Here is a 26,878-nt window from a genome sequence, read left to right on the forward strand (position 1 = left end):
GTGGGCTGTAAGTGTTACTAAAGTTCCTGTAAGATTGTAGAGAAAATGCATGACAAAAGAGATAACATGTCAGGACAACCACCAGTCAGCAAAAGTTCATCTTCTTTTCATTTCTGATTAAGTTTTCATCAAGAACAGTACAGGCTTGATGTAAGAGATTAGTGGAAAGGCTGCGTTTGCATTAGCTCTGTGTGTGTTTGTGTGTGTAGGGTATCTGACAGTGCGCTGGTGTGTACATGGCACAGTACAGGACGTCCTTATCAAGAGGATTTATATGCCTTTGATTTCTGGTCCTGCTCAGGCGGTGGGGCAGATGCTCTGACCTCATCTCCTCTATCGTCTAATAAAACTGTCCTCTCAGCTCTTCTCATCTCTCTCTCTCTCTCTCTCTCTCTCTCAGTGCTGTTTCCTCTATTTATGTCTCTCCCCTCAGGTCTGTCAATCCCTCATTTCTCTTCTCCTGTCGTTATTTTTTACTCTTTGTCTGAATTTAATTATAATTTCTCCCGTACACTCCTGTTCCCTGTTTTTCCTCCTGCTTACAGTAAACATCTCCTCGTCTGTTCACTTATTTTCTCTGTTATCATCTCCCCATGGACAAAATGCAGGTGTCATAAATTCAGTACACTGATTTAACAATATAATAAGATCAGCACTGTAAAGCTTGGTCTATATTTAGCTTTGACTTATCGAAAGTAGCACCAGGGTGAAGGCTATGCAAAGCTCTGGGTCACGGCTAAGCTAAGCTTCCTGCATTTTTAATAATGCTGATGCTTTGTAATTAGAAAAAAAAAAAAGATAGATATTTAATAAGGAGGAGGAGGCAATCTGTCGGGGAATTCTGTGGAATGAGAACAACACTCAAGTGTGCAAGAGGGTTGGGTAAATGTCCTTATGTTAAGTCAAATATTGCACAGTTCATATCTTATTTATTTTGTGCCCTTTAATTTCAGTTCTGATGCAGCTCCTCTGGCAACAAACAACTGCAACAACATTTTGCTGCCAAGTACAGATGAACAATTTCTAACAAAGGCTTGTGCTCACGATGAGCGTAATGTGGGAGAGCGACGGTAATCAGGACAAAAGCTGAATACTCAGTATTCCACAATACAGGGCGCTTAAGGGAAAATAATACACTTTTACATTAACAACAGCATAAATTACGAAGAATAAAGAGCAACATCTCAAACCATGACAAATATCCCCAGAGCTTTTCCCGTCTGCCTCCGCACACTCAAGAGTAATCTGACGCTGTCTGTCATCACCTGCTGTCTCATTCATCTTCACCTCCTCTAAAATGTGAAAGCAGCCTCTCGGCGTCATCACCCCTTCTTTCTGAAGTCCGAGTCTGAGACACTCGCTAGACAGCGACTGACACGGTTCACTTTGATGGGCCGACAAATTTCATAGCGAAGCTTTGCTCATTTGCATTTGAGTCAGGTCGTGGGTGGCTTCCTGAAGATCAGAGCAGCAGTGTTTGGCATGCGTGGGGAAATGTTTCTGTTACTGCTCCATTTGTTGAACAAGTGTCACGGTCTAGGAGTGTTTGGCGCACCAACTTCCAGGGGCCTGAGTTGTGAAGTGTTTGGACAGAGTGTGCCGAGATACGGTACAGCACGCGGGGAACGGTGCAAGAACATGACGTCTGTGTGCTGAACTTTGTCGTGGAGTATTTGGCATTGCCACACAAAGTCAAACACAGGAAGAATGCATTTCAGTCCATATTTAGGTTTTGCTGTATGTTGTAAGTTTTTGTTCTAATCAGTCACTGAGCCTTGGTTCACAAAACTACGTGTGAGATATGAGCAGCTACTGTAGGTCAACCCTGGTTAACTCCACATTGGCTTTGCATTGACTTCACACACATGCAAACACACACTCTTGCAGTGAAAACTATGACTCACCGCAGACATCCCCTCTTCAACCCGTCAGCCTGCTCCCACCGCACCACAACACCCATTAATTCTACACACACACACACACACATACACACACACTGGTTGTCTCCACTGAGACATTAGTGACAGATCTATTGGTTGAGAGGGCAAGAGGTGGAATTGATGGAGAGATAGAGTGAGGCAAAACGGCCGGGAAGACAACCAGAGCAAAATGAAACAAAATGGGAAAAAACTGAAGGGCTGCAGGGAAGAGAACGGAGCAATAGACAACTACACAATCCAGTTTTCTATTCTTACACGCCTCTGTGTTGATTCTCAGTGCACACACTCACATGCAAACACACACAGTACGGCCTGGCTTTGTCTTGATGGGATGTTGATGACTCATTCTCTCCTGTCACGCATGGGACTGGAGAAGCACACACACAGACGAGCAGGGAACCGATTGATGGGTATGATGATTGATAAGGAGTGGGATAGCTATTATGATTGCAGTTACATAACCAAGGACAACCTAGACACCTACAGCAGCACCATTAGAGTGAATGGACTGGTGTGTGTGTGTGTGTGTGTGTGTGTGTCTGCTTGGGCTAGCTGCTGACAGCTTTGCCTTTTCACTTCCTTCCAGGGGGCTTGTGTTCATTTTTCATTTTTTTTTGTTTAATTGTTTTTTTTCATTTTAAACACAAAAGACATCAACTTAAAAATTCCTTTTCTCTCCTGATGATCTGCCTCCTGCTCTGATTTCAGAAACACCAGCCCACGGTGAGCAACAACAAGGGGGTCTTTGAAAAACACCCCAGTCGCTTTATTGTTTATGTTGCGTAACAGCACTCATGGTAGAGCTTAAAGGGGGAACAAAGACAAACAGAACAATGTCTAGAGTCCTGTTAGTACATAATTTGCTTCTTTGACTTCTTTCAATGAGCAGTAATGGGCAAACAGAGGGAGGTCTGTGAAACGAGTCAAGTGTCGTAATGGAGTGCGTTAGTGGATACACTCCCACCTGTGGAGAGGGGATGGTGGGATGAGGTGTTTCTCACTCTGTATGGCACACATGAAGTATGTCATACCCTCCTTATTAACTGTTCATTTATCTCTTACAGTTTATTCCACACAGACAATATCACATTGACAGTAGATCGGGCATCTACTTCTTCCAACAAAATTCAATTTTCTTTTTTTTTCTTTTGTATTATTACATCATTAAATTATTTCGTACACATTTCTTCAAAATTAGACATGTTTGATCAGGCAGAGTTTAGGATATAAAGGGTGTTTCCATTTTATTACAACTTGTTTCATTTTCATAGTCTTAGCCATTATTCCTACTGGTAATAATAATGTTGTGCTCACTGAGTTAATTGCTTGGAAATGTGGCATCCTGGCTAAAAAGATGTCTGAGAGGTTTAAAACAAATCCCCAGGTTAGCGGAAAAGAAATCAAGGATGAACTGTGAAATTGTGCAATAAACTAAATGCGTTTTACTGTGCAGTAATAGATCACTGGTGACATTTCTGGTTTAGTCGCTCTCTGTTTAACCTCCTTCAGAATAAAAATGGGTTAGATAATCTGGCTCAAGTCTTGGCATGTTGAACTTGCTTGAAAATCAGAGCAAGCCGTTCCCAAACTAGGGTTTCAAGATAAACCGGAGGGGTCATGTTGTGATACACGGGATAGGGAAATATTTATGCTAAACAAAAGTGTATTTCTTTCTCCAGATGTCTGTACTCTGCATTATTTTTTGTAGTTTTTTTTAGCTTTTTGTTTCTTTGTTCTGGTGATATATTTAGTGAATAAAATGCGGTTGCAACTGATGCAGTAGCAATGATGAAAATAAGACACTAGTTGTCTTAAATTGTAATCATCCTTTAAATAAAGCCTAAGCATATTGTTCACTGCCCACAGCTGTGTGTGTAATGGAGGTGACAAATGACACTCATGAGGAGCAGGCAGTTGATTGTGTGTCACAGGGCGCACAGAGAGTGTGGCTTAATGAATAGGTAGTGACACAAATGCGGTCAAGGACACAGAGATGCTCTCTCTGTTTGTTTTTCCCTTTACCTTACAGCCCTTGCTCTTGTCGTGGCCGCTAGTTTGTCCAGCGGAGGGGCACGGCGAGCACGGCTCATGGTGGTAGTATTGGCCGCCCTGCAGGCCGGCGTAGTGACAGCAGCCGTAAGGCGAGGGGAAGTGTGTGTACCACAGGTCGTCAGCCAGCGGACACTTTGGACAAGGGTAGAGGAGGCCTTTCCCCTGGGCCTTCTCCACGCTCACCTTGGGGTTCCGCATCCATCTTCGTACCTGCACAGGAAACGAGGCGTTCGTGTCAAAAACGGTTGGTTTGATCTCACCTTCACTTTGTTTCTTGTCTTTTTATCCACATGTATTTGGAAGTACTTGCACAGGTGTTTCACAGACACACACACGCACACACACACACACACACACACACACACACACATACATGCACATATACTGTCAACCCTGCCAGCTGCAACCTTTGATCAGAGAAAGAGGAGTTTTTTTTTTGTTTTTTGTTATCCCTAATTACATGTTAGTTCAAGTAGGACACACACACACACTCACACACACACTCAGTAGTGCTCTTCAAAGAGGCACAGGTTGCGTATCTACTCTGGCACACTTTGAACATATTAATCAAAGAGGGAACACGCACAGAATGACACACAACATATGCATATACACTTGTTGCATGTTGATGACACAAAGTCAAATGCTAATGGCACTTTTAAACATGATGAAGAAGGAAAGCAAAAGTCTGTTGTATCAAGTATCCAATCTTACGTACGTTTCTCAGCCTCTGACTTGCTTTAATGTCAACAACACTTTAGAGCAGCTTGGAGAAAGTCAGCCGCCAGACGCTGGGATATCAATCCATACGTATCTCACTGTGATGAATTATCACAAATTAAACCTTTCTACAGTCTTGCCACTAACAGATGTTTGTTCATATTATACAACCATCCGGTACCAACAATAAGTGAGGCATCGTGTTAAATGGTGTTATATTTCCAACACAGGCTGGTTGGTGCATGCAAAGCACACTCTTGCAGTGACTAAGACTTCCCAGCAAAGCACTGTCACTAACCGTAAAACCAAATGTGTGTGTGTGTGTATGTGTGTGTGTGTGTGTGTGTGTGTGTGTGTGTGTGTGTGTGCCTCCTGAAGTCCTGTCCCGCTGCGTGAGTCAAACATTTAGCAAACACAGACCATGGGATGGTAGCCTACATCCAGACAGCTGTGACACACACACGCACGCACATACACACGCACACTGAGATGAAATGCCTAAGTCAAAGTGTAGCCAGACAGCAGGTCAAGGCATGTCGAGTCTAAAGGAAAACAGACTTGGAAAAACATTCCAGCAGGTCAACACAAAAACAAACCAGCCACCGTGGGACTGGCACACACCTAAAGATAGAACACTCCTACACATGTTTCTTCACATCGACCATGAACTGAGCATACATGTGATTGACATTACTTCCAATTACACGACTTCTTCTTTTTGTTATTTGCCACGAGAAACGAAGAGTGAGAAATGTTTTGGCAGTAACACGTGGATCAAACCGTGTGCTGTCACACCTCTTGTTTAACATGTCACCCTGACAATGGAAGTGATGGGAGGCGTCATCTGAAGCTTAACACTTATTCACCTTAGGCACCAAGAAAAAAAAAAAAAAAGCACAAGTCATGTCGTGCACACGGCAGCAGCAGCAGCAGCAGCAGCAGTATGTTTTCTTTCTTGTGGCCCACTTAAATAAATCAGTGCTATACGTTACATCGGTGCACCATGTTCACTGTTGCCTTTTTATTTACCTCAAATCAGACGTCATCTCAAATGCACAGACAAAAACAAACACATACACTCACAGGGCCATTGATTTTATATTTCCTTCCATCAGTTCCCTCTCTCATTTGTATGATGCATGGCTCGGGCCCTTACCCTCGCTCTCCCCATTATGAGATTAAGCTTATTTACACACAAATAGAGAGACAAATAAACCCTGAACAGCAGCAGGCATTCATTCTGATTCGGGTCCGTGTGTTGAAAACGTATCTGGGAGGTTCTTCTTTTTTCTGGCAAGGGTGGAGCGTAGAGGGAAAGCCAGATATGCAAAAGAAAAGCAAGAACTAGGATTTAACATGGATGGATGGATGGATGGATGGATGGATGGATGGATGGATGGATGGATGGATGGATGGATAGATAGATAGATAGATAGATAGATAGATAGATAGATAGATAGATAGATAGATAGATAGATAGATAGATAGATAGATAGATAGATAGGCTCGTAAACACTGATTATATTAAAATCCCCTGGGAGACTCATCGCAGCAGAATGAGCCTGTGGGAGTGCATGTGTGTTTGTGTGTGGGTGTTAACACAACACAATCTGTCCATATTCACCAGGCGAGTCATCGGTGATCCACACCATACTGTAACACCCTCTGAGTCCAACACTCACAGTCCCACGCACTTTAGAGGACCGCGCTGCGAGCAACAACATATGGCGGCGGTGACACATCCACACGAGAAAAAAGTTTGTAAATAGCCAAGAACCTAAAGCGAAGACATATTCATCAAGTACATACTGTAAATGATTGTTGACTGTTGCCAATTTGTTGCTATCCTGGAATGTATTCGCTCCCTAGGGCTGAAAATGTGTTAACTTGAACCTGTGCAATAAACTTTTAATTTATTATCTGATTTGTTTTATTACACTGTTGGGGTAATGGAAAAAAATAATGTTCTGCTATATCCTCCCAGCAACATAGTGATTAGTGAGTGAATGCATCAATCCACCTCTCCTCCACAGGCTGGAAGTAATGTTAGTCATTTCCTTCCTGTCATACCCCTGCAGTCATATTGCTCCGTGTTTTCCTTTGATCTCATGTAAATCAGTGGCAAATTATTCAGATTTAAGGAAGCAGAAGTCGAACTGTTTGTCATGCTCGGCGTGTTTTGAGTGAGTGTAACAAACCCTAATGGAGGATTATTGAAATTAGAGTATGTACTGAAGCTCTCCAGTCCAACAAACTCTCTCTCATGCCAAGTCATTTTGCAATAATTCACATTTTAATTCATCGCCGCTATGGTGTTTGTTACTTTAACAGGGATGTGTTCATCATCTCTCTTTTGAAAGTTTCTTTTTACCCATCAGACTGAATGTTTTTTTCTTTACTTATAGATTTACTTATAGAGTCAGCATGTCACTAACATGATTTATTAATTATTATCTAGTCTCTTATGGATTGTTTACATCTGTTGGCTCCAACTAAGAATTGTTTTCATTATCAATTAATCTGAAAATGAGCAAATATTCCTATTCCTATTACTGTTAACAGAGCTGGAAACTTGTTTTTCTTCGACTCTCATCACTTTATTTCTTCTACCACTTTCTTCATGCTAACCAGCTAGCCCTGACACATCCTGTCTCGTCACTTTCTCATACTGAGTCACTGTAGCGTCTAGTCTGACCTCAGTTCAGCATGAGAGGATGAAGAAGTAGCCCTGATCAGAGGGCGTATTCCAACCTCTTGTCTTGTTGTAAACACAGCGATGGCTGAAGCCCTTGTCAAGCGACCATTATCACCACCACCACCAACCTGCGCTCCCAGCAAGAGACCACAGAGAAAGCATGCATATTGCATCTTTAAAGAATTACAATGCAATCGCTCCATTATCAAATTAGTCGCTGTCAGTTGATCAACTGCTTCTAATTCCCTGCATCTATTTTAAGCCACTACATGTGAAAACACTAAAAACCCAAACTTAACTCAACATCATACAGTATGTCAATGTATTGCTTCCTAGTAAAGACATAAAGTACTTCAGAAAGGGTTTGCAGTTTGTTATGACTTTTGTTAAACTCTTAATAGCATCATACTATGGAAATAGTAGTATAATGCAAAGTTTGCAGTTGTTCCAAATCCTCTGCAGCTGTACAAGTCAACTGTGCACTGGTGCAATATTCCTGTGTGAGGGATTTAGGAGTTATTAACCAAATTACATTCTGCAATAAGTGATTCATTTACCACTAATAAAGTTATTAGTCACAACTCATCAGTCTTTGTGAAGTGTACCATATTAAAAAGTGGCACCTAATGCCCTTCAAGTGCATTTGTGCCGTCCATTAAATCCCTGCATTGTACTTGTGGAAAAGTCAGCACATGCATTAATTTACACAAACACACCAAACAAGGAACCCGTTTAATACAAACCATTAACATTACACAGGAAATGAGCCTTGTGACAGCACTGCAGCATAACGCAGGATGTGCTGAGTAAATCCTGAACTACAGCGTAGCACCTCGCCAACTCAATGATGTCATGATTTCTACACAACAGACACTTGTAGGCTCTGTAATGCAACAGTGTTTTGGAGCAGACACAAGCACAGAGAAACAGACTCACGCACACAGTAAACATAGACACACAGGGAGCCGAATCTTGCGCCTGATTAGCGCGGCTTAGCTTCCACGATGACATCATCTCTGGCGTGCACACACACACACTCTCTCTCACACACACACACACACATAAAAAGAGAGAGGGAACACTCCGGCTGTGACGCCTCCTCTCACTCTGTGTGTAGGTGCATGTGTAGGCACGCACTCACAGATGCATCCATCCCAGTATATGTGTGTGTGTGTGTGTGTGTGTGTGTGTGTGTGTGTGTGTGTGTGTGTGTTTGTGTGTGTGTTTGTGTGTGTGATCCAAACTCACCTTCCTCTTGACAAACTGGAAAGCAGAGCACTTCTTAAAGGAAAAGGCAGTCTTCTCTCCCCCTCCTCCCACTCCTCCACCTCCACCTCCTCCACCTCCTCCGCCACCTCCTCCTCCTCCATTCACCAGCTTCATGGCCGACACCGGCACTCCGCTTGCCTCTGTAGATCCCAGGATGACGGACAAACTGGCAGGGAGTAAAAAGACAAAGAGGGAGAGTTGTCTAAGGCATGAAGAGGAGAAGGTTGCAGCTGTTGAAGGGACAAGTGCAGGACAGCGAATGAGAGAGAAGCTTCTGTGTGGCATAAAGAGGGTGCGAGGAAGAGAGTGAGAGCGAGAGGAGGTGGAGGTGGAGGAGGCAGATGGACCAAAATATGAATGAGAGAGGCAGGATGCTGCAACAAGAATGAGATTACTGAAACAACCGAGTGTCAGGATAGGGATAAATATAGGGGTAAAAGTAAAAGAGAAAGTGAGAAAGATTCAGATGCTCATAAAAAGATGGAGAGAGAGAGAGGAGGAGAGAGGAGGAGGGTACCAGCTCCTGTTGCTGTGAGGAGGAAACAGCTCTGTTGACAGCTCACGAACCTCGCAGCACCTCAGAAAGCATCCCTTTGAACTGTCAGGTGTGTGTGAAGTTTATCCAATGCGTGGGTAAGTGTATTCACACGCACAGTGTGTGCATGTATCCTTCCAAAGGTGTGTGTAAAACCAAAAGGATCATAATCACCCGTGTGTGTGTGTGTGTGTGTGTTTGTGTGTGTGTATAAACGCATGCACTGTATACACACATGCTTGCCTCTTTCCGTACCTTTATGCTGATGTGATGGCTGGTTCCGCTGATCCCACTGCAGCCTGTTTGTATCCGAGGACTCCTCCTAAAACTGATCCCAGATCAGATGCACCGACTCCCGCTCCTCAGTTACAGGTGTCCCCTTCCCTGTTCACACTGAACTATGCCCAAATTCCCGAAAAGAGGAAGGAGGAGGGGGGAGAATCTGCGATGATGTTGTTGTCCAGGGCAATAAGAGCATGTCACTGTGTGGTTGGTGTGTGTGTGTGAGTGCCTGTCCTCAACAGTGCAGTTGTTTGGAGTGCACTGTGAGCGAATGCACTGTTGTCACTGTGGAGTCAGCCTGTAAACAAACACCCAGGAAGTGTGTGTGTGAGAGCATGATGATGCGGGTGTGATGTGTCCAGCTGCAGTCTTCTGGCTCACAACAGCGCTACTTTATCAATGAAAGGCTCTGCAGTGAGCAGATGCCCCCTCCCTTCCCCTATCTCTCTCTTTCTCGCTCTCTCTCTCCAGCTCCCTCACAGTCCCTCATCAACCCTCTACCACCCCCCTTTTTTTTCAGCTCGCTCATTTTTCTGCTGCAGTCGATGCTGGCTCCTCCCTCCCTCTCTCTCTCTCTCTCCTTGTCTGCCTCCCTCAATATACCTCACCTCACAGCTCATCCCTCCCACGATTTCTTTCTCTCTTCTCTTAAATTGTCCCAGTGAGGATGATAGAGGACAGGGACACCCAAAATATTTCTCAGCTGCACATTACAGTGTGTGTGTTTAATGTAGTGAACCATTATTCCTGACAGCTTTAGTCCAGCTGGACTTCACACAAACACACACACACACACACACACACACACACACACACACACACACACACACACACACCTCATCATATTTGTGTGTATGCCCTTGGCTCAGTACCTATAATACAGGGGCAGTTTAATTTCCTGATGTGACACTCATGGACGATAAAGCTGAATCATGTCCCTTTTATGAATCCATGCACTGCACTTGTACAGGAAATCTGGCAACAAAAATAAAATCATCTTTCTAGTTGGGAGCTGCTATATTGCTTTAAGAATAGAAAATATTAAATGAAATATTAAGCCAAATTAAATAACACTTTACCCTTTAAACATAGTCTTCATTTTTACTTAGATACAATTTTTTATTACTGAAATAAATGTTGCATGTCTCACAGGTCTGTCTCCTTCATGTGCCAATTACAAGCTGATATTTACTGACTCCATTTCACTCATGATGAGGAAATAAGTTTAAACTTGACCTTTGTCTACAGTAGCTAAAAAAACTCAAATGGCCGGAGGCATTTCTAACAGCTAATGTCAAGGTGTGACTTGAATCATAATTGGAGCTAGCACGGTCCAAGGCCTTGCTTGCTTCTAGTTTGGCACGAGTCAGTGAAATTGGTTGGTGTGAAAGCCTGTAGACTATTGGTCTTTGGATCTTCATGATTGACAATTGTTGCTATCACTAAATTGGTCAATTTCTCCACTATGAGTTAGTTTAGATAGCTTTTTTAGTTTGGCATTTTGGGAAATACTTATTCACTTTCTTGATAAGTAGAGCAAGGTGAGATGATTGATACCACTTTCATGTCTGTGTGATAAATGTGAAGCTGGAGCTAGTGATTATCTTAGCTTAGCATAAAAACTGGAAACAAAGGGAGGAAGCTAGCCTAGCTCTGTCCAAATGTGAAGACTTTTGTCCTGTTATGACAGGTAGCTTTTGGTGCCTAATGTTAGCTAATGTTCAAAAGCTTTAGGTAAATAAAATGTTAATTCAATTCACATGTATGAACTTTCTCCATTTGTAGTGCTATCAGCATTTTAGTTAAAAGCTGTAGTGTTCAGTATCATGTTATTGGCATTTGTAGCATCAGTAGGCACTGTTGGTTTCAGCCATACAAAAAATGCAGATTATAATCAACAGATTTTGGTTTTACAGGAAGTTAATGTTATTGCCATAGTAACTTACTAGCTTCCAGCCTTTATGTTAAGTTAAGCTAACCATCTCCTGCCTATAGCTTCATAGTTGGTGTTCACACATGAGAGTATTGATTTTCTTATGTTCCCAAAAATGTCAAAACATTCCTTGAAACATAATCCAAGAGCGCATCAACTTGGTAACACTATAGGACCAGGACGCCTACTGCTTTCTTCCATAGTCAGATTTTAACCATATTTGCTCTGTAAACTAATTCTGTCGCAGGAGATAGGGAAGGGTACATCAGTAATATATATGTGACATGATGTGGTCCATGTGCCAGTCAACTGACTGAATAATCTGTAACTTTGTAGAAAATACTGTGATATGCACAATTTGTGGGGTGTATAAAATCAATTTGCTGGACTGTTTTATTTATCAGAGAACAGTAGCACAATTGTACAATAACACCGCTGTTAATATAACGATCAGGACAGAACCAATTAAAAAAAAAAGGAAAAAAGAAAAGGTTAAGAACTTGATAATTAAATGGGAACTTTAAAAACACCTCCTCTCTCAGAGTAAATTAAAAGGTATTTCTTAATAACATTGCCGCATATATGGTAAGCATTCAGCGGAAATGAAGCTCTCATTACGCAGCGAGCAAGTCAGTTTGCCTCAGCTTCATATTGAGACAGATGTAGTTTTCTCCTCTCAGGGGAAACAATGACTACGCAGTATTCACTGTAATCAGGATCAATCAGAGGCCCAATCAACAGTGACTCAGCGGTAATGACATGGAACAATGATTGGTGAAATCAGCTTTGTACACAGCTGCAAGAAAACTGAGGGCACCCTGTAATTTACCCACGTAAGAGAACAGTGTATTTTCTTCTGTGGAAAAACCTCTCAGGATTTGTTTCTTGGGTTTACTAGCATCTCTTAAAATTTAATTTGACCACAAATTATTCTTTCAGACTTTATATACTGCTCTTGTTTTTATCTTGGATCTAACTTTATCCTTAGAATAGTTTTAACTTGAGCCCTCAGAGGGATTTTATTACATTGGTTATACATGAATAGCACAAAAGATATATGTTTGAGCAATTAAGAGCATTTTTAATACTTGCCTCGCTGCATCTTGTAAATAGAATAAAGGAAGACAAAGTCGATTTTGGCTCTCATCATTTAAGCACCAGTGGTTTGCTTCATTGAATCCAGTCAGAAGAGTAAAGGAAGACAAAAACCTAGTTTTCCAAAATATCTCCTCATAGAGCTGTAAGGGCTCCAGGGTGCTATTACATTGTCTGACAGCAGCAAAACTCTTACATAACTGCAAGGATTTCTCACTCAAATATATAGCGCTATGGCACATAAATTATTCTGTGATTTCCCAAAAGACCCCAAAGATTCTCCGCTGCTCTTGTAAATTCAAATGCAGCCAATAAATAATTAATAACAAGGTTTCTTAAATGGTTCAGAGAATTGCCCAAATGATCTTAAAGTCAATAAATTATGAATTTTCCTCTGAGTGAGCTATATGCAGTAAAGTATCATATATAATCAACCCCTCCTCAAAAAAGCCTCCAACTGTGACGACTGGCATGAGGTGTGGGAGTTGGTGTTTACAATGAGTTTCCATGCTTATTATGCACCCAGAATAATCAGTGTAAATCTGAGACTGAGCACTTTTAATAGAAAGCCAAGTGAAGCTGTATTATGCCCTTGTGATGGGCAGGGATGATATGCACTTGCTAACTTAGACTGCTAATGAGGTCCACTGGGCATGTTTTGATCATATAGCAAACAAGACGTGGTTATAAAAAAATCTGCTAATCCTTTTCATTCCTTTTAGAGAGAAAAAACACTCATGACTCGAATCCACTCTGTTAAAATGCAGTGCATGTGAGAGATAGCACAGACAGAGCTAGCGCTCATTTTAAATCGTTCAATTCTAAGAAATACAACAATGGAAAATGTGATTGTGTATTCTTTTCTGTATATATTACGAGGCATTGACTGTGTCCTCTGGATTCTTCTAGCCAAAAGTTGAATCACAGTGTAAAGGGCAGTGAAAAAAACATCAATGGAAATCGATCATGCTTCTGTTTATCCTTGCTCTACAGGCCATACATAGCGCCATAACACTGCTAAGCAGTCAGTTGAGCAGTATTCACATTTACAGCAAGTTTCCTTTGCAAGAAAAGAGCAAATCAGCATTGCAGATGAGAAGATGATGGAAAGGCATGTGTTTTGCCAGTCTCTCTTTACCTTTTATATTTCTCTTTTTCTTTTTTGTTTTTGACCTCTGACCTGTCTCCACTGCCTCAAACACAATTGATTTCCTCTGTCCTTCTCAGCTCTACTTGTGTGCTTAGAGAGGCAGGGTCATGGGCTGCTGTCTTGTCAAGGTTGAGTCTTTTCTGGATAGCAACAATCTGGCTGATGGTACCCGAAGGAGAACCTCATCACTGAGAACAATTCCCCCAAATGTTTGCCAACATGTGCGCCTGACTGCATGCGTACCTGTGTTGTTTCCTGAGACACGTTCACACCCACCGTCTTCTCTCACTGTCTTCCACTTTAAAGAAGTTGCTCTTGACTCTGAGTCACTTTCATAAATTAACCATATTCCTGCTCTGCTTCCACAGGCTGCGGCAGAGAGCATCTATAGGGAAAAGTGTCTCTTTCATACACCACTTCCAAGTTCTCCCACGCTGGAAATAGTAACTCTGCTTTGCACACATGTTGCCGCAAAGCTCCCGATTTCTTCAAATAGGATTTGTGAGTGTGCATTGTGTTTGTGCGCGTTTGCATGTGAGATTGTCAACATGTACGCATGTTGAAAGCATTTGTTTCATGTGAATAATCTCAGGAAGCAAAGGTGATGCAACGGCACAGGATCATGATGCAAGGTATGCGTTGGCATATGTGTGTGGGTGTGTGTGTGGGTGTGTGACGGTATTGGGGCAAAGGACTGCCACCAGCATGTGAACGCACACTTTTGACGAGTGAGTAAATAACAAAAATTCACTTTGACAGCCACATTTGACTAATGAACAGAGTGATGAACACCATTTGTGTATGTGTGTGTGTGTGTGTCTATCATACTTTCTTATTAGGTGAAGTTTACCTCAAGGCTCTCCCAGGGCCTTAAGTCAAGCTCACTGAATCTATCACTGCCTAATGAGCACCACACAAACAGCCACGTGCCGACAGTTAGTGCCAGTGTGTGTGTGTGTGTGTGTGTGTGTGTGAGAGAGAGATGCGTGGGAGTTAGTAGTGAAGGTGTTTGCAAAAGGAGGGAAGAAGTGTGAGAATCTAGCAGGGCACACACACACGCACCCTCACGTGCCACTGATGCGGTGCCTTTGTGTGAGGTTGTTACATTTGTGTATTTTTGTTTGCCGGGGTACAGCGTTGTGTGTGTGTGTGTGTGTGTGTGTGTGTGTGTGTGTGTGTGTGTGTGTGTGTGTGTGTGGTGGTGTGCGTGGGAGGGAGTGCATCCATGAAACATCTCCCACTGGGACTGACAATACTGCAGTGCTGAGCTAAGGAGACAGAGGGAAAGAACTGGAGAGCAGAGAACCAATTACAATGGCTCACTGGCCGACTCTCATCACTGTGCTCAGTCAGCTAAAGCAAGAGCAGCAACTGCAACGCGCAGCGAGTGAGACTCCCTCGCTCAGGACTTATTTTACACGTTTCATTTGGCGTGACGCTTCAAAATAAACGTTTTAGTTTCGGTACTTACTGGAGGCGTGGAGTTGAGCCACTTGGCTTGGACTCAAGTCACAAATTTCAAGTCAAGAATCGAAACAGGCCTTGCAACACAATTTTAAAGGTTAAGGGTTGTGATGTTCTACACATCTGAACACATGAAAGAAATGTGAAACAATATATACAATAAAGCGGACTTACATCAAGAAAATATACTCGTATGCTGATCATCACAACAGGGATTATGTTCTGTAACAATTTCTCACTCTTTACATTGTCTGCACATGACAACATGTATGGTTAAAGTTAAGGAGAAATTGTGGTTATGGCAAATAAAGTATGGCTAAACGTCAATCGTTAACTGCAGGTCTGTGACAAAGCAGCCATCTGCATGAAAGTAAAACTTGTTACACAGCCATCCACCACCCTGACCTCCTCACCCCTATACTTACTTAAATTATATCTACTTAGACTTTCCACCTCTCTACATAAAGGATTTACCACTTCCTCCACTGGAACTGAACGTTGGCATCGGGTGTAATTCATGAGGAGCGGGAATCATCCAGTATGGATCAGTTCCTGAGAAGGATGAGCTGAAATAGAAAGCAGGGCAAAGAGAAAAGAGAGGGATGAGTTGCTGTCAGATGATAGCGTTTGTATAAAAAGATCATTTCATGATAAATTCAGATGGATTCTTGCTTGTATTTGTACTAATCAATTACATTACAGTCACCACTAACTGTTCTGCTGTTGTTTAACATTTGATGGTTATGTCTTCAACTGAGAGAGTCAAAGCTTGTTGTTAAGAACTTTAGCCATTGTATCCACCGCCCGTACAAGACTATTCATAGGACTGAGCAGCAGGGCTGGGCATGTTTGTCTGTACAGCGCATTTCAAACACAAAGGCAATGGTGACCATGTGATACGGTCAAAAACTTTGAGTTAAGATTATTTTGTCATCTTAATATGTATAATATTGTAAAGACAGACATTTTTGTAGTGATGACTGGTTACAGCCTCACAAAGAGTTAACATTATATAGAGTGACATTTACAAGACTAGAACATTTGAATTAACACATGGATGCATTTTGTACAATTTACACTTTTACATTCACCTGTTACAGCCGTCTTTGTGACTGCTTTATCCATAGATAACACTGTTGTACAATACAAAACCCAACTCACCACAGATACTTGGAATTAGGGGAAGTGAGATGAAGTAAAAAAACAAACAAACAAAAAACAGGCAGTGAGGTATGCAGAGATGTCTTGGATGGTTGTCAAGACTGAGTCACCTGACACTTAGACACCATCCCATGACTTGAGTATGATATATGAATTTGGTAAGAGATATGTGGCGTGATGTGTGGACTGTATGTGCACACACACCAAGAAAATGGTGTGTCGCACTTAAAGGCTTGTTATTTTCATTGATGTGGATACATCACACAGGCATAATGAGTGTTACGTACTTTTCTAGCTGCACCTACACAGAATACCTATTAATTTGATGAAGTCTGGTATCAAAGCCAACAAAAGGGTGTGTGTGTGTGTGTGTGTGTGTGTGTGTGTGTGTGTGTGTGTGTGTGTGTGTGTGGGTGTTTGCGGGTGTTTGGGAGAGTAGAGCTTGCATACATTTACGAGTGTCACTGCACATAGTGTACCTGTGTCAGGTGTACCAAAGTTTACCAAGGTATCAGCGTGACATAACTGTCATCACAAGGTTTTCAAAGCGAAGACAGATAAGGAACGGAGGAGCACCCAAGGAGTATTTGCCTGCGACTGTGAAGATGTTAACATGTGAGCGTTTTCACTTTTAGTTATCTCCAGCCAATCACCAGCAGGCTGAACAGACAGGAAGTACAGGAGCTTCGAGGAGTCATCCGTCATGTTATAGGTTGGGACATGTCTTTGTGCTTCCTTATCTATATTTTTGTAATATCCTTTATATTATAAAATGAGTTGCATAGAATGAATCTGTTGGTGCGGAACAGTTAATAATTAGCATATGTATTACTTTAATCACAGAAGTATCCTGTGCAACAATCACAATAGAGTGAACATTACCATGGCCTATAGTGGTTATTTGATGCACATTTGCCAACTTCAGACGGTACACACATTCTATATTTTGCATCACTTCAGTCTTATGATGGATTATGGCAAGTACGTCAGCTTTTGTACCGAAGTGTAATAGATTCGAATTAATTTCCTAACCATAAAAAAACATCCCTAAAATGTCAAAAATGCTCAGTGATCACATGGGAAATCCAACCACATGACATATTCATTCTTTCAAGAAACAAAGATCTTACAACGATGAGTTTGTGTTGAATATTTTACTTTTTTTTTCTTTTTTTGTTGTAAAGTTGGAAATAGTTCCGTTCACATGAAAGATGTTAATCAGAGGACTGGCTAAGAGGTATGTGAAGTATGTACTGTATGTGCAACAGCAAATGTCATGTGCTTTCGTAGTTGTGGAGTACTTAGTACTACTACTACTACTACTACTTGTAACACTGTATGTTTTGTAGTATCTAGTTGAATAAATTCCTCCTGACTTACAGTCTAGTTGCATCACAAAGCTAAAAAAACAGACAAATATTGTTTATTTCTATGTAATAATATTCCAGTTAAAACAAAGGGCCACACATGGATAGGGACCAATAATCTTGTGGCTTGATTCCAGCACCATGCAGGTCCTCCGCATTATATTTGCCCCTGTGTTATTTCACTCTACCTTGTGACTTGGCCGCCCAGCCTGTTTTTCCTCATCTCTCGTGACCGACAGCTGAATTTCATAGAAACAGGAGGAAGCGAGACATTGGCTGAGGGCGGCGGGTGATACATACCTGAGCAGGTGATTCCTCTGATGCGCAGCGTGAAGAGGGCAGGTTGTGCAGAAATCTAAAAGAAACATTGTGTTCTAGTCAGATTGATGTTAAACAAACCAGGAATGTGGAGCAGCAACTAGTTAAAAGCACCTCCAACAGGAGTGCTGATCTGAATCATATGTTCAGATGTGATTAGGCAAACCTGATGACGGAAGGAATAGTTATTATTCTGAATTTTTTTTTCTTTAGCTTTTTGATGCAGACTTTTGTACAATATTTCCATTTCCTTCCTCGTCTGTCGACTTTGATCAGAATAACTATCTAAAATATTCAGTTCTGTCTCTCCATCTCTCTCTCTCTCCCTTTGTCTCTCTGTTTGTCTGTTTAGCAGACGCCTTGTGACCTTTTCAGTAATACAGTCTTCAATGGATGATTGACAGGAATAAGCCAGGGGACAAAGGGACATATTACCTGCTTAGGCACGCATGCACACGCACACACACACACACACACACAAACACACACACACCAAGTCTCCAGTCATGTGTCTCTGAGGACACAGAGCGAAGGGCATTTTATCATATCTTTTCATCTTTGACTTGATACTGATCTAATTTTGGCCAGAAAACACAAAGGCAGAAATAAAGCCAGATATACACACTTGTTGTTGTACAATGCCGCTTCAGTTTTGGTGATTTTTGCAGCTAAAAAGCAGAAACTGTAAACCTGTGGTTCAAGTGCAGGTGATCAAGAACTTTTCTACAGTTGTAGTGACCAAAGGCTGTTTGTGTAATTTGGAAATGGAGGACAACAGCATCAGCAGGAGCCAGCTTCATTAATGGCCAAACACATCAGCTTCAGTCTTCCTCTTTAAAAGCAGCAGACAGCTTTCCAATGAGTCAGGAGGAGCGTCCAGAGTGGCCTCTCTTAAGGTGAAATACAAAAAGTGTGCAGACACACATCCAGACCACTCTAATCATCTTTACAAGGCAGATCCTTCTAAAGGCATTAAAGTTTAATTTGATTTTCACTGCAAACCCTGACACCATGCTTTTTCTGCAAACGAATGTACGTTGCATTTTTGTCATACTAAATACAGTAGGTACTAAAATTACCAATACCTCAGCTGCAGCACTCCATCCACTGCACAGATGAGTTTCTTTGAAACCCAAGGCAAAAGTGCAATAAAGATATTTTGCGTTTTGATTTGCTGCTGCACAAAAGTAGAGTAAAATGTCTGACTTTTGCATCAAACCCTGATTTGTAACAGCTCCAGTCAAGTTAAGCGCTGAAAAAGTTATGAGGCTGGAAAGTTGAACGAGCTGTAAAGTTTCTCACTGGAGATGAAAAGCGTCTTTATTCATAAGAAATATATTTTTCGCTGTTGATTTTTTTTCTCCATAGGTTTTGATTCTCATACAGTCTGCTAAATTCAGAATTTCAAGGGAAAGTCAGAGGATTGGCAGGGGAGTAGATACTCAGCCTGTGGTGTCTCCTCTTTGAAAATAGTGAATCATAAATCTTCTTCTCTTCCTGTTGGTTACTGGTCCAAACAATGTTTTTATAATTATCTTGACGTCACCAGTTCAATTCTCAAAAGCATCATCATGGGATTTTTTAATAGCTATAAAGTAAAAACTATTTTAATGTTCTGAAATATCATGGGAAAACCTATAAGCTCCATTTTTTTCACATTAAAAGTTGTTTTGACTTGTTTAATTACAAAACACAAATGTAATTAGTCATTACATTTCTTCTTTATTATACTGTATTCATGTAAGCATTGAGTTTTCACACACACACATTTAGCTAACTAAATATGGAGCAAACTACACAGCTAAAAACAACCTTATTGAGCGTTAAATACTTTCCCCATTGTCTGTTCTCCTGCCATATATGGTCCATAATCAAACCTTAACTTTGCCCTGTGTCCCTGCTCTGTCAGTTCCATTGTACCAGCTGTGAAATTCCAGTCTTTCCAGGAACAATGGGAAGCGTTGACTTCAGAGGAGCAATCCAACTGATGCCTCTCAGATAAGGAAGTCTGCAGGAGCCGGGGAGAGCACACAGACGAGCGGCAGCACTATTTACAGGCATACTTTGTTTCTGTCTTTTGTCTCTCGGGCGGCTCATGGCATGCCAATCACTTCCCTTTGCCTGATCTGTGCTTCGGGTATGAAATCACAGTTTATATTTATATAGCAGTCTGTAAGGTAATCTGATGTGATACTGCACATGCAGTGATGAACGCTATGATCTCAGCCTCAGATGTCACATCGTCAGCAACTAAATATTAGTTAAAAAGATTAAACAAAGTGATGATTAGCAATTTTATTTTTCCTTATCATACATGATGCGCATTATGAATTAATGAGGACGCTATATTTAACTCTCAATTTAGCATTTTTTAATGCAGTGAGAGGTGTGTTTTTAAGACACTATAATGTGGTTTAAGACATACTTAAGCTTAGATTCACTGTATAAGCAGCTAGGGCTTGATAACAGTAGTTAAATGATTACACACATGATACACATGCATTTATTAATTATTATACACAGGTTTAGTTTAGGTTTAGTTTACAGTTTTAAAAGCATTATAAATATGTTTAAAACCATTAAGTTACTTCAGTATTATGTTTTTGTTATCAAGCCTTTATTACTGGTTCATACATCAGATATTGATGCATCTTGAGAAGTTATACTGTCAACTTAACTTAATATGTCTTTATATATTTGAAACTAAACTAAATGTTACAGCGTTTTATAAACCATTCATTTCTCAAATGATTATGGTTAATAATGTGTAATAAAGTCAGTGAGCTCACACTGATAAAGTTAAGCTGGGTTTTACCCTTCACTCCCTCCAATGGCACCACAGAAAACAATGGTCTACATATTTACACACTATGACACACACACACACACACACACACACACACACACACACACACACACACACACACACACACACACACACTCTCTCTTCTTTTCTTGCCTGAGGTTCAGCGTGTCCTTTATTGTCCACTCCCTGCACAGCGGTCAGCTGCTTCCTATCTGGCGCCACACCAATGAGCGACTGCTGACCCCCCCCATCGCCACGGTAACACTGTGAGGCGGTCAAGAGCAGAGGGAGACAAGTTAAAAAGGGACATTCTCGTGTTCAAAGTTAAGTGAGTTGCGGAAATTGCAGAGTGATTTTGCAATGCAGCAGCTGCTTCAGCCCTACAAGGTGTAAGATCATGTCAGAGGCTGATAATGGCCCGGAGAAGCCAGAAATATCGCCACAGTCATTGTTGTGAGTACTTTCCTTTGTTAATAGATATGAAGAGAAAACAACATCATTCACTGGTTTACCAGTCTCATATCATGGCATCATTTATAAAAGCACACAACTTATTAACTCATCTTCCAATGCAAAACTTTCTTGAGTGATTTTATTCGGCGTGAAAGATAAATCATGAGTCAAGGCGTTTTGGCCGTGAGGCAAGAATTTCATTTTCATCACGAATGGACATGTACGGAGAAAGAGAGAGAGAGAGGGAGAGGGGGGGGGGGGGAACCAGTTCAAAGTGAAATCCTGATAGATTCTCAGAAAAGATACGGAGAGCCAGATGAATGAAATACAGGAGAGTGTGCTGGAGGGGTGAGTAGATGTGAGAGAAAAGAAAAAGATGAATATAAAGAGGAGAGAGAGATGAAGGCATGGGGAGAAGAGAGACAGAGAGATCTGACAGGGGGAGACAGCTCTCTTTCATAAAGAGCATTGGATATGAGCCTCAGTCTGTCTCCCCAGGGGATGTAGCCTGGTTTCTCTTTTCCCAACACACACACACACACACACACACACACACACACACACACACTCTTATTCACATATACAGTGGGCTGTCAGTAGAAGCAAACACTATATTAACCAAGAGCACACAAACAAAATATTTGCTCCTGAGCATTCTAATACATAAAAGCCAGAGCAGGTACATCACATGGTCAGTTCACGCATCAAAGCCCATTAAAGTTTAATTTCCTGCTTAATATATGGATCAACCAAAGACTTTGATGCTAACTTAAGGCAGAGAAACAAGCATCAACAGTAACTGTCAGCGTGCGGTGCCAGCTCCTCAGCAGCAAGGCCTCCACCATAGACTTTAAAGCAACACACTGACATTTTGCATTTAGCAGATACGGTCCATAACTGGGTTGCAGAGGCTGTTTATAAAACCATCCCTAAGTTTGTGTTGTATAGGCCTCCGTAAATTCTTAGCTAATAGCTAGTTACAAACACGTCATTCACTAAATTAGGTCACTGTGGCATCACAAGCGTAACATTTGTTTAAGTTAAACGCCTTTGTGTGCGATCTCTGTTTGTGAATTAGTATGCAATTTAGTGGGAAATATCTGAATATGCTAAACTAACCCTAACCAATGCTACTCAGTTAGGAAATTTGAGGTATGTTGTGTTATTATTTGTAAGGTGTGATTTAAAACCTTCATTTACAGCATTAATAACCAGTATTTTGTTCAAGTGTCTGGTCAGTTTTCTTTGACTTCTTAAAATATTCTCTTTTACTTGTTTAAATGGCTAATGTGTTAGCAGGCTAACATTAGTCCTGTTAGTTGGTTCAGCAGTTTAGTTACGTATACATCTCCACTTAGTAAACATGTTAAAAGTAGACTACATCACTTACCAAGGCCAGACCAGCTAGATAGACAAGCTAGAAACTTTTCTTATCATATACAACATTCATACACACTACGATGATTTTAAATTAAACAAATCAACAGCTACATCAAAGGGGAAATTAGGAGAAAATATCTTTTACAACATGCACAAAAAAAAAAAAAACTGTAAGCATTTCCAGTGGTAAAATTTCCTCTAGCAAACCAAAAGCTTTATCAAGAATTTTGCATTAACGTAACAGTGTCAGATGTATTGTGTTAAATTCTGTGCTGATACGTTATCAGTTGTGCTCTCTGTTGTCTGGATAGATTACCCTAAAAGTCTGGGTTAAGGGGTTTTTTCTTGGTATTTCCTGTCCTTTAAATTCCATTCAGACCAAAAGTTCTAGCTGAGAAGGACAATTCACTGTCGGTGCCCCGGGGGTTGACTGGACTGATTTATTATTGCCAATGAGGTATACGTCCTGTTAAATGCAAGGCTTTCACCTGTTTGTTCTCTTTCTTCATTGTGCATTTACTGAAAGACTTTTATTTAAAACCAAAACACATCTTACACGGAGTGCACATTAGGAATGACATCCCCTTCTGCACAAGCTTGCTCGTGTTGAGGAAAATATGTAAAATAAGCTGAGAAGATAAACATCAACTTGTTGTACAGGGAAAATGCAGGAAAAGATGGAGTGAACTGAGCTGCAGCCTCCAGTGAAAAACATTTCATCTTTTACTGCTTCCTTATTCTCTTTCATCTCTCAGGCTCACTGTTTAACTCCCTCTGTTTTACATGCATCAGTAATCTATGCAATGGAATTTTTGGGGGGGCTCTTATATTCCACCCACTCCCACCTCCGCTGCACACACATACATTTCTTGTCCTTCTTCAGACCAACGCGCACACACATGCACATTCGCACATTTATTTTGTAAACACCTTCATCATTCATTCATTCATGTATTTTCCGACTTCAGCTGAGGGAAAGGAAAGCCAAAACTCAAAGAAATCCATGACTCAGCCTCAAATTATTCATAACAAAGTCATTTTTGTGTATTGAATGTATTGCAAAAAGTGAGAGAAAAGACGCCTCTAACTGCAAAAGATTATATGAATCATCAAGCTCCTGCTGCTTTTACAGCAAGTAGCGCAGTAATAAATAAAGATGTGCATTCAATTACATTCATTTCTGGTGACCTGGATTCAACCACTCATAACTTTTCTGCTTAGAGTGGAGACTTCGGTTTCAACATCTGAATTCTTTAGACTTAACTATGACCAAACACTTAACCCTATGTATCCCTAAGGAAACCCAAGTGGCTTTATTGAGAAATAATGACCATAAAATCCTTGCAGGTGTATCTTAAATATTTACCTCAGTGTATGATCCTATAGTAATTGTAATGGTAAATGTTAACGGTAAAAAATGGTTTATTTTGACTCATGTTTCACATGCAAGATTGACTTATACCATAAAAGGAAGAGTGTTGATCAAAACAGGAAGAGCAGGTCTTATTTTAGCAACGACAATGAAAAAAGGCCACAAATTTAATCAAGTAAAGCCACCAAATGAATAAATCAAGCATCCTGTTCTTTGTAATGGATCAACTGTAGCAAGAAAAGCTTCCTGACTTGATGGTGGGAAAAAAAAAAACATTGTTGCTTTGGGATAATGTAAAACATATGTGATGTGTTTACATAAATAAAATAAAAAAAGAACCAAATATATTATTCTTCATACCGCAGCATGACTCTGAGAGTGATGAACAGGTGAAAATGGCGCGTCTGATTTGTGTTATTAGCACATAATCCATTCATGGTTAAGAACATAATCTTCACATTAGTCCTGCCCAAGCAATATAATGCGCATTTAAAGTACTTCATATTTCATGTACATACACACACACACACACACACACACACACACACACACACACACACACACACACACACACGCACGGATGCACAGATGGTTCATTTTGGCATTAGACTTATGCACACACATGGATATCTGTGCTTAGTGACTTCTGGCTGTCTGACAGGATCATTCAGTGTCCATCAAATAGCACTTAAAACTTCAGGTAGAATGGTGCCTATTCACTGGAGGAGACGAATGTGGAGTTTCTTCATGAGCCTGAGCTACTGTTACAACGCAGTCACCTACAAAACTCATGCAAACACACACTTTTCATTTTTCAACTCACTCCCTCCCTCCCTGGGAAAAAAAAAAAAAAACTGCATTTCCTCCTCCTCCCGTTTCATTTGTGTGCCTTTGAAGAGTGAATAAAAGATAACCGTTTTGCTTTTGGGTAAGAGGCAAACAGAGATGTCACTGAACATTTGAGCAGGAAATTTCAAAAAGCTGTCCTCGTCATGGAGTTCAGCAGTCTGACACACACATGCAAAGTAAACCACTGATGCGCGTTCACACACACTCACATACACACACACACACACACACACACACACACACACACACACACACACACACACACACACACACACACTTATGCACATACACGTATACTAATGCGCACACTCTCACATATACACTGTGGTATAGAGGCTCCAGCACTGCTTTGAAATGGAAATGTTTCGGCCATGTTGCAGGGAAATCGGAGGTGTGGAAGAGCAAAACATTCTCCTGACACAAACACTGAAAAAAAAAAAAAAAAAAGAGAAAATGACAAGGAAAGGTCTGGCAACCACAAATAAATCATTCCCCTGACCTTGTTTGCGAAAGACACGATGTAACTTTGTAAGATTTGCAAGATTTGTTTGTCAAAGAATATATGAGATTTGTGATGAGTCATCCTGATATTTTATGGGAAAAAAACAAAACAAATAAAAGCATCCCAGTGTAGGCCACACTGGTCCTGGAATTGGTGTTAATACAAACTCCAAAGCTGAAAGACCTGACATTTCTCTACCTGCAACTTTTAACAGTAACACACGAGTGGGCGGTGCACTCTCCTGTAGTGGCTGTCTTTTAGCTGTTTAGTTTATTAGACTCCACACAGAGAGAACAAAGGCAGCTAAAGTGGAGTCTGACAGCACAGTTGTGTAATGCGGTTGTCCTCTCTCTTGTTCTAACAAAACTTTGAACAGAACAGTTGAGAAGTTCCCTTCATTTGAAGAGTCTGCTGTTGTGACACTTTAATCCGAAGTGAAATGGTGTGTAAACACCGCCTGAACAAATGAGATCATTTGTAACTTTATGTACATAATTACTGCAGTCATTAAATATCTAAAAATATTGTCGGGCATAAGAGATTACATAATATGCCTACAAGAGATCCAACAGTAGACTATTTATTGCTGTGTGCCTCAACACCATCTGTATCTACACTTCTATATATTACTTTAATACACAATTATTTTAGCAAAATACTTTTCAAAAAAACATTATACTGCCCTGAATATATTTTTCTTTTAACTTTAGGCTTACATGTTCAATGGCAACATTTTAAATAGGTTATTCTTTAATTAAGGTTAGATTGGGGCATCTCCAACCATTACTACTACTACTACTGCTGCTGCTGCTGCTGTTGTGAGCTGGAGTTGAAGATGAAAGTTTACATACCAGCACACCCGCCACCGCCCTGATGTGAACGCCTTTAATTTTCACAACACTGAACAGCGACAGTCTGCACCCAGCATTGGAACAGAACATGTTGTGGTGGGGTTTGTGCTGCCTGTGGTTTATGTCACGATAAGGTTGCATGATTCAGTTCAGCTCAGTTCCTATTGACATATGTGGTGACACATCGGAAGCAGCAAACACACGTCGACTCCTCTGAAGGATTTACATCTTGAGTATCTGTTCACAGAGCAAACAAACAAACAGTCAGCTGAGAAGAGTCATCCTGTCATGCGTTATAATATAAGAGAGTACGCAATGTTGACACAGGCTGCTGTCTTTCGCATTTCATAAAATACGCACGTGCACCTGCTTTTGCGTTCCATATCACGACTGGTGTTAGCATGTATCGTTCCCTGTCAATCCACTCCGCATGGGTACACAGTTTCGATTCCATGCGATAAGTGCGAACTTCACTTGTAGCAATGAAAACTTCCGTATAAAGACATATACACAATACAGCTATATTGAATGGCCAGAGCTGGACAAATACTCAGCATAATAAGCGTAAACACAACTGGGTGTGGTAGAGTTAACATGCTATCTACAACAATTTCACCCTAAGCTAACAGGGTTCTTGAACCTTAGCCATCTTGACTTATTTACATAATTCTTACTGTTTGTATT

General features: G+C 40.9%; 1 protein-coding gene across 1 annotated transcript in view; it reads right to left on the reverse strand.

Annotated features, from left to right (window-relative positions):
• sgk1 (serum/glucocorticoid regulated kinase 1) overlaps positions 1–8,805 on the reverse strand; it is a 35,394-nt gene extending 26,589 nt beyond the window's left edge. Inside the window, exons 1-2 of the mRNA XM_023401159.2 lie at positions 8,656–8,805; positions 3,963–4,202 (exon numbers count right to left, since the gene is read on the reverse strand). Of these exons, the coding sequence (XP_023256927.1) occupies positions 3,963–4,202; positions 8,656–8,790 (375 nt within the window). The 5' untranslated portion in view covers positions 8,791–8,805. The remainder of the gene's footprint in view (positions 1–3,962; positions 4,203–8,655) is intronic.
• Between the last annotated feature and the right edge of the window lie 18,073 nt (positions 8,806–26,878).

Source organism: Seriola lalandi, unplaced genomic scaffold, assembly GCF_002814215.2.
Source record: "Seriola lalandi dorsalis isolate HSWRI2012SDOR001 ecotype SW California unplaced genomic scaffold, Sedor1 jcf7180002053531, whole genome shotgun sequence".
Lineage (NCBI taxonomy): Eukaryota > Metazoa > Chordata > Actinopteri > Carangiformes > Carangidae > Seriola > Seriola lalandi.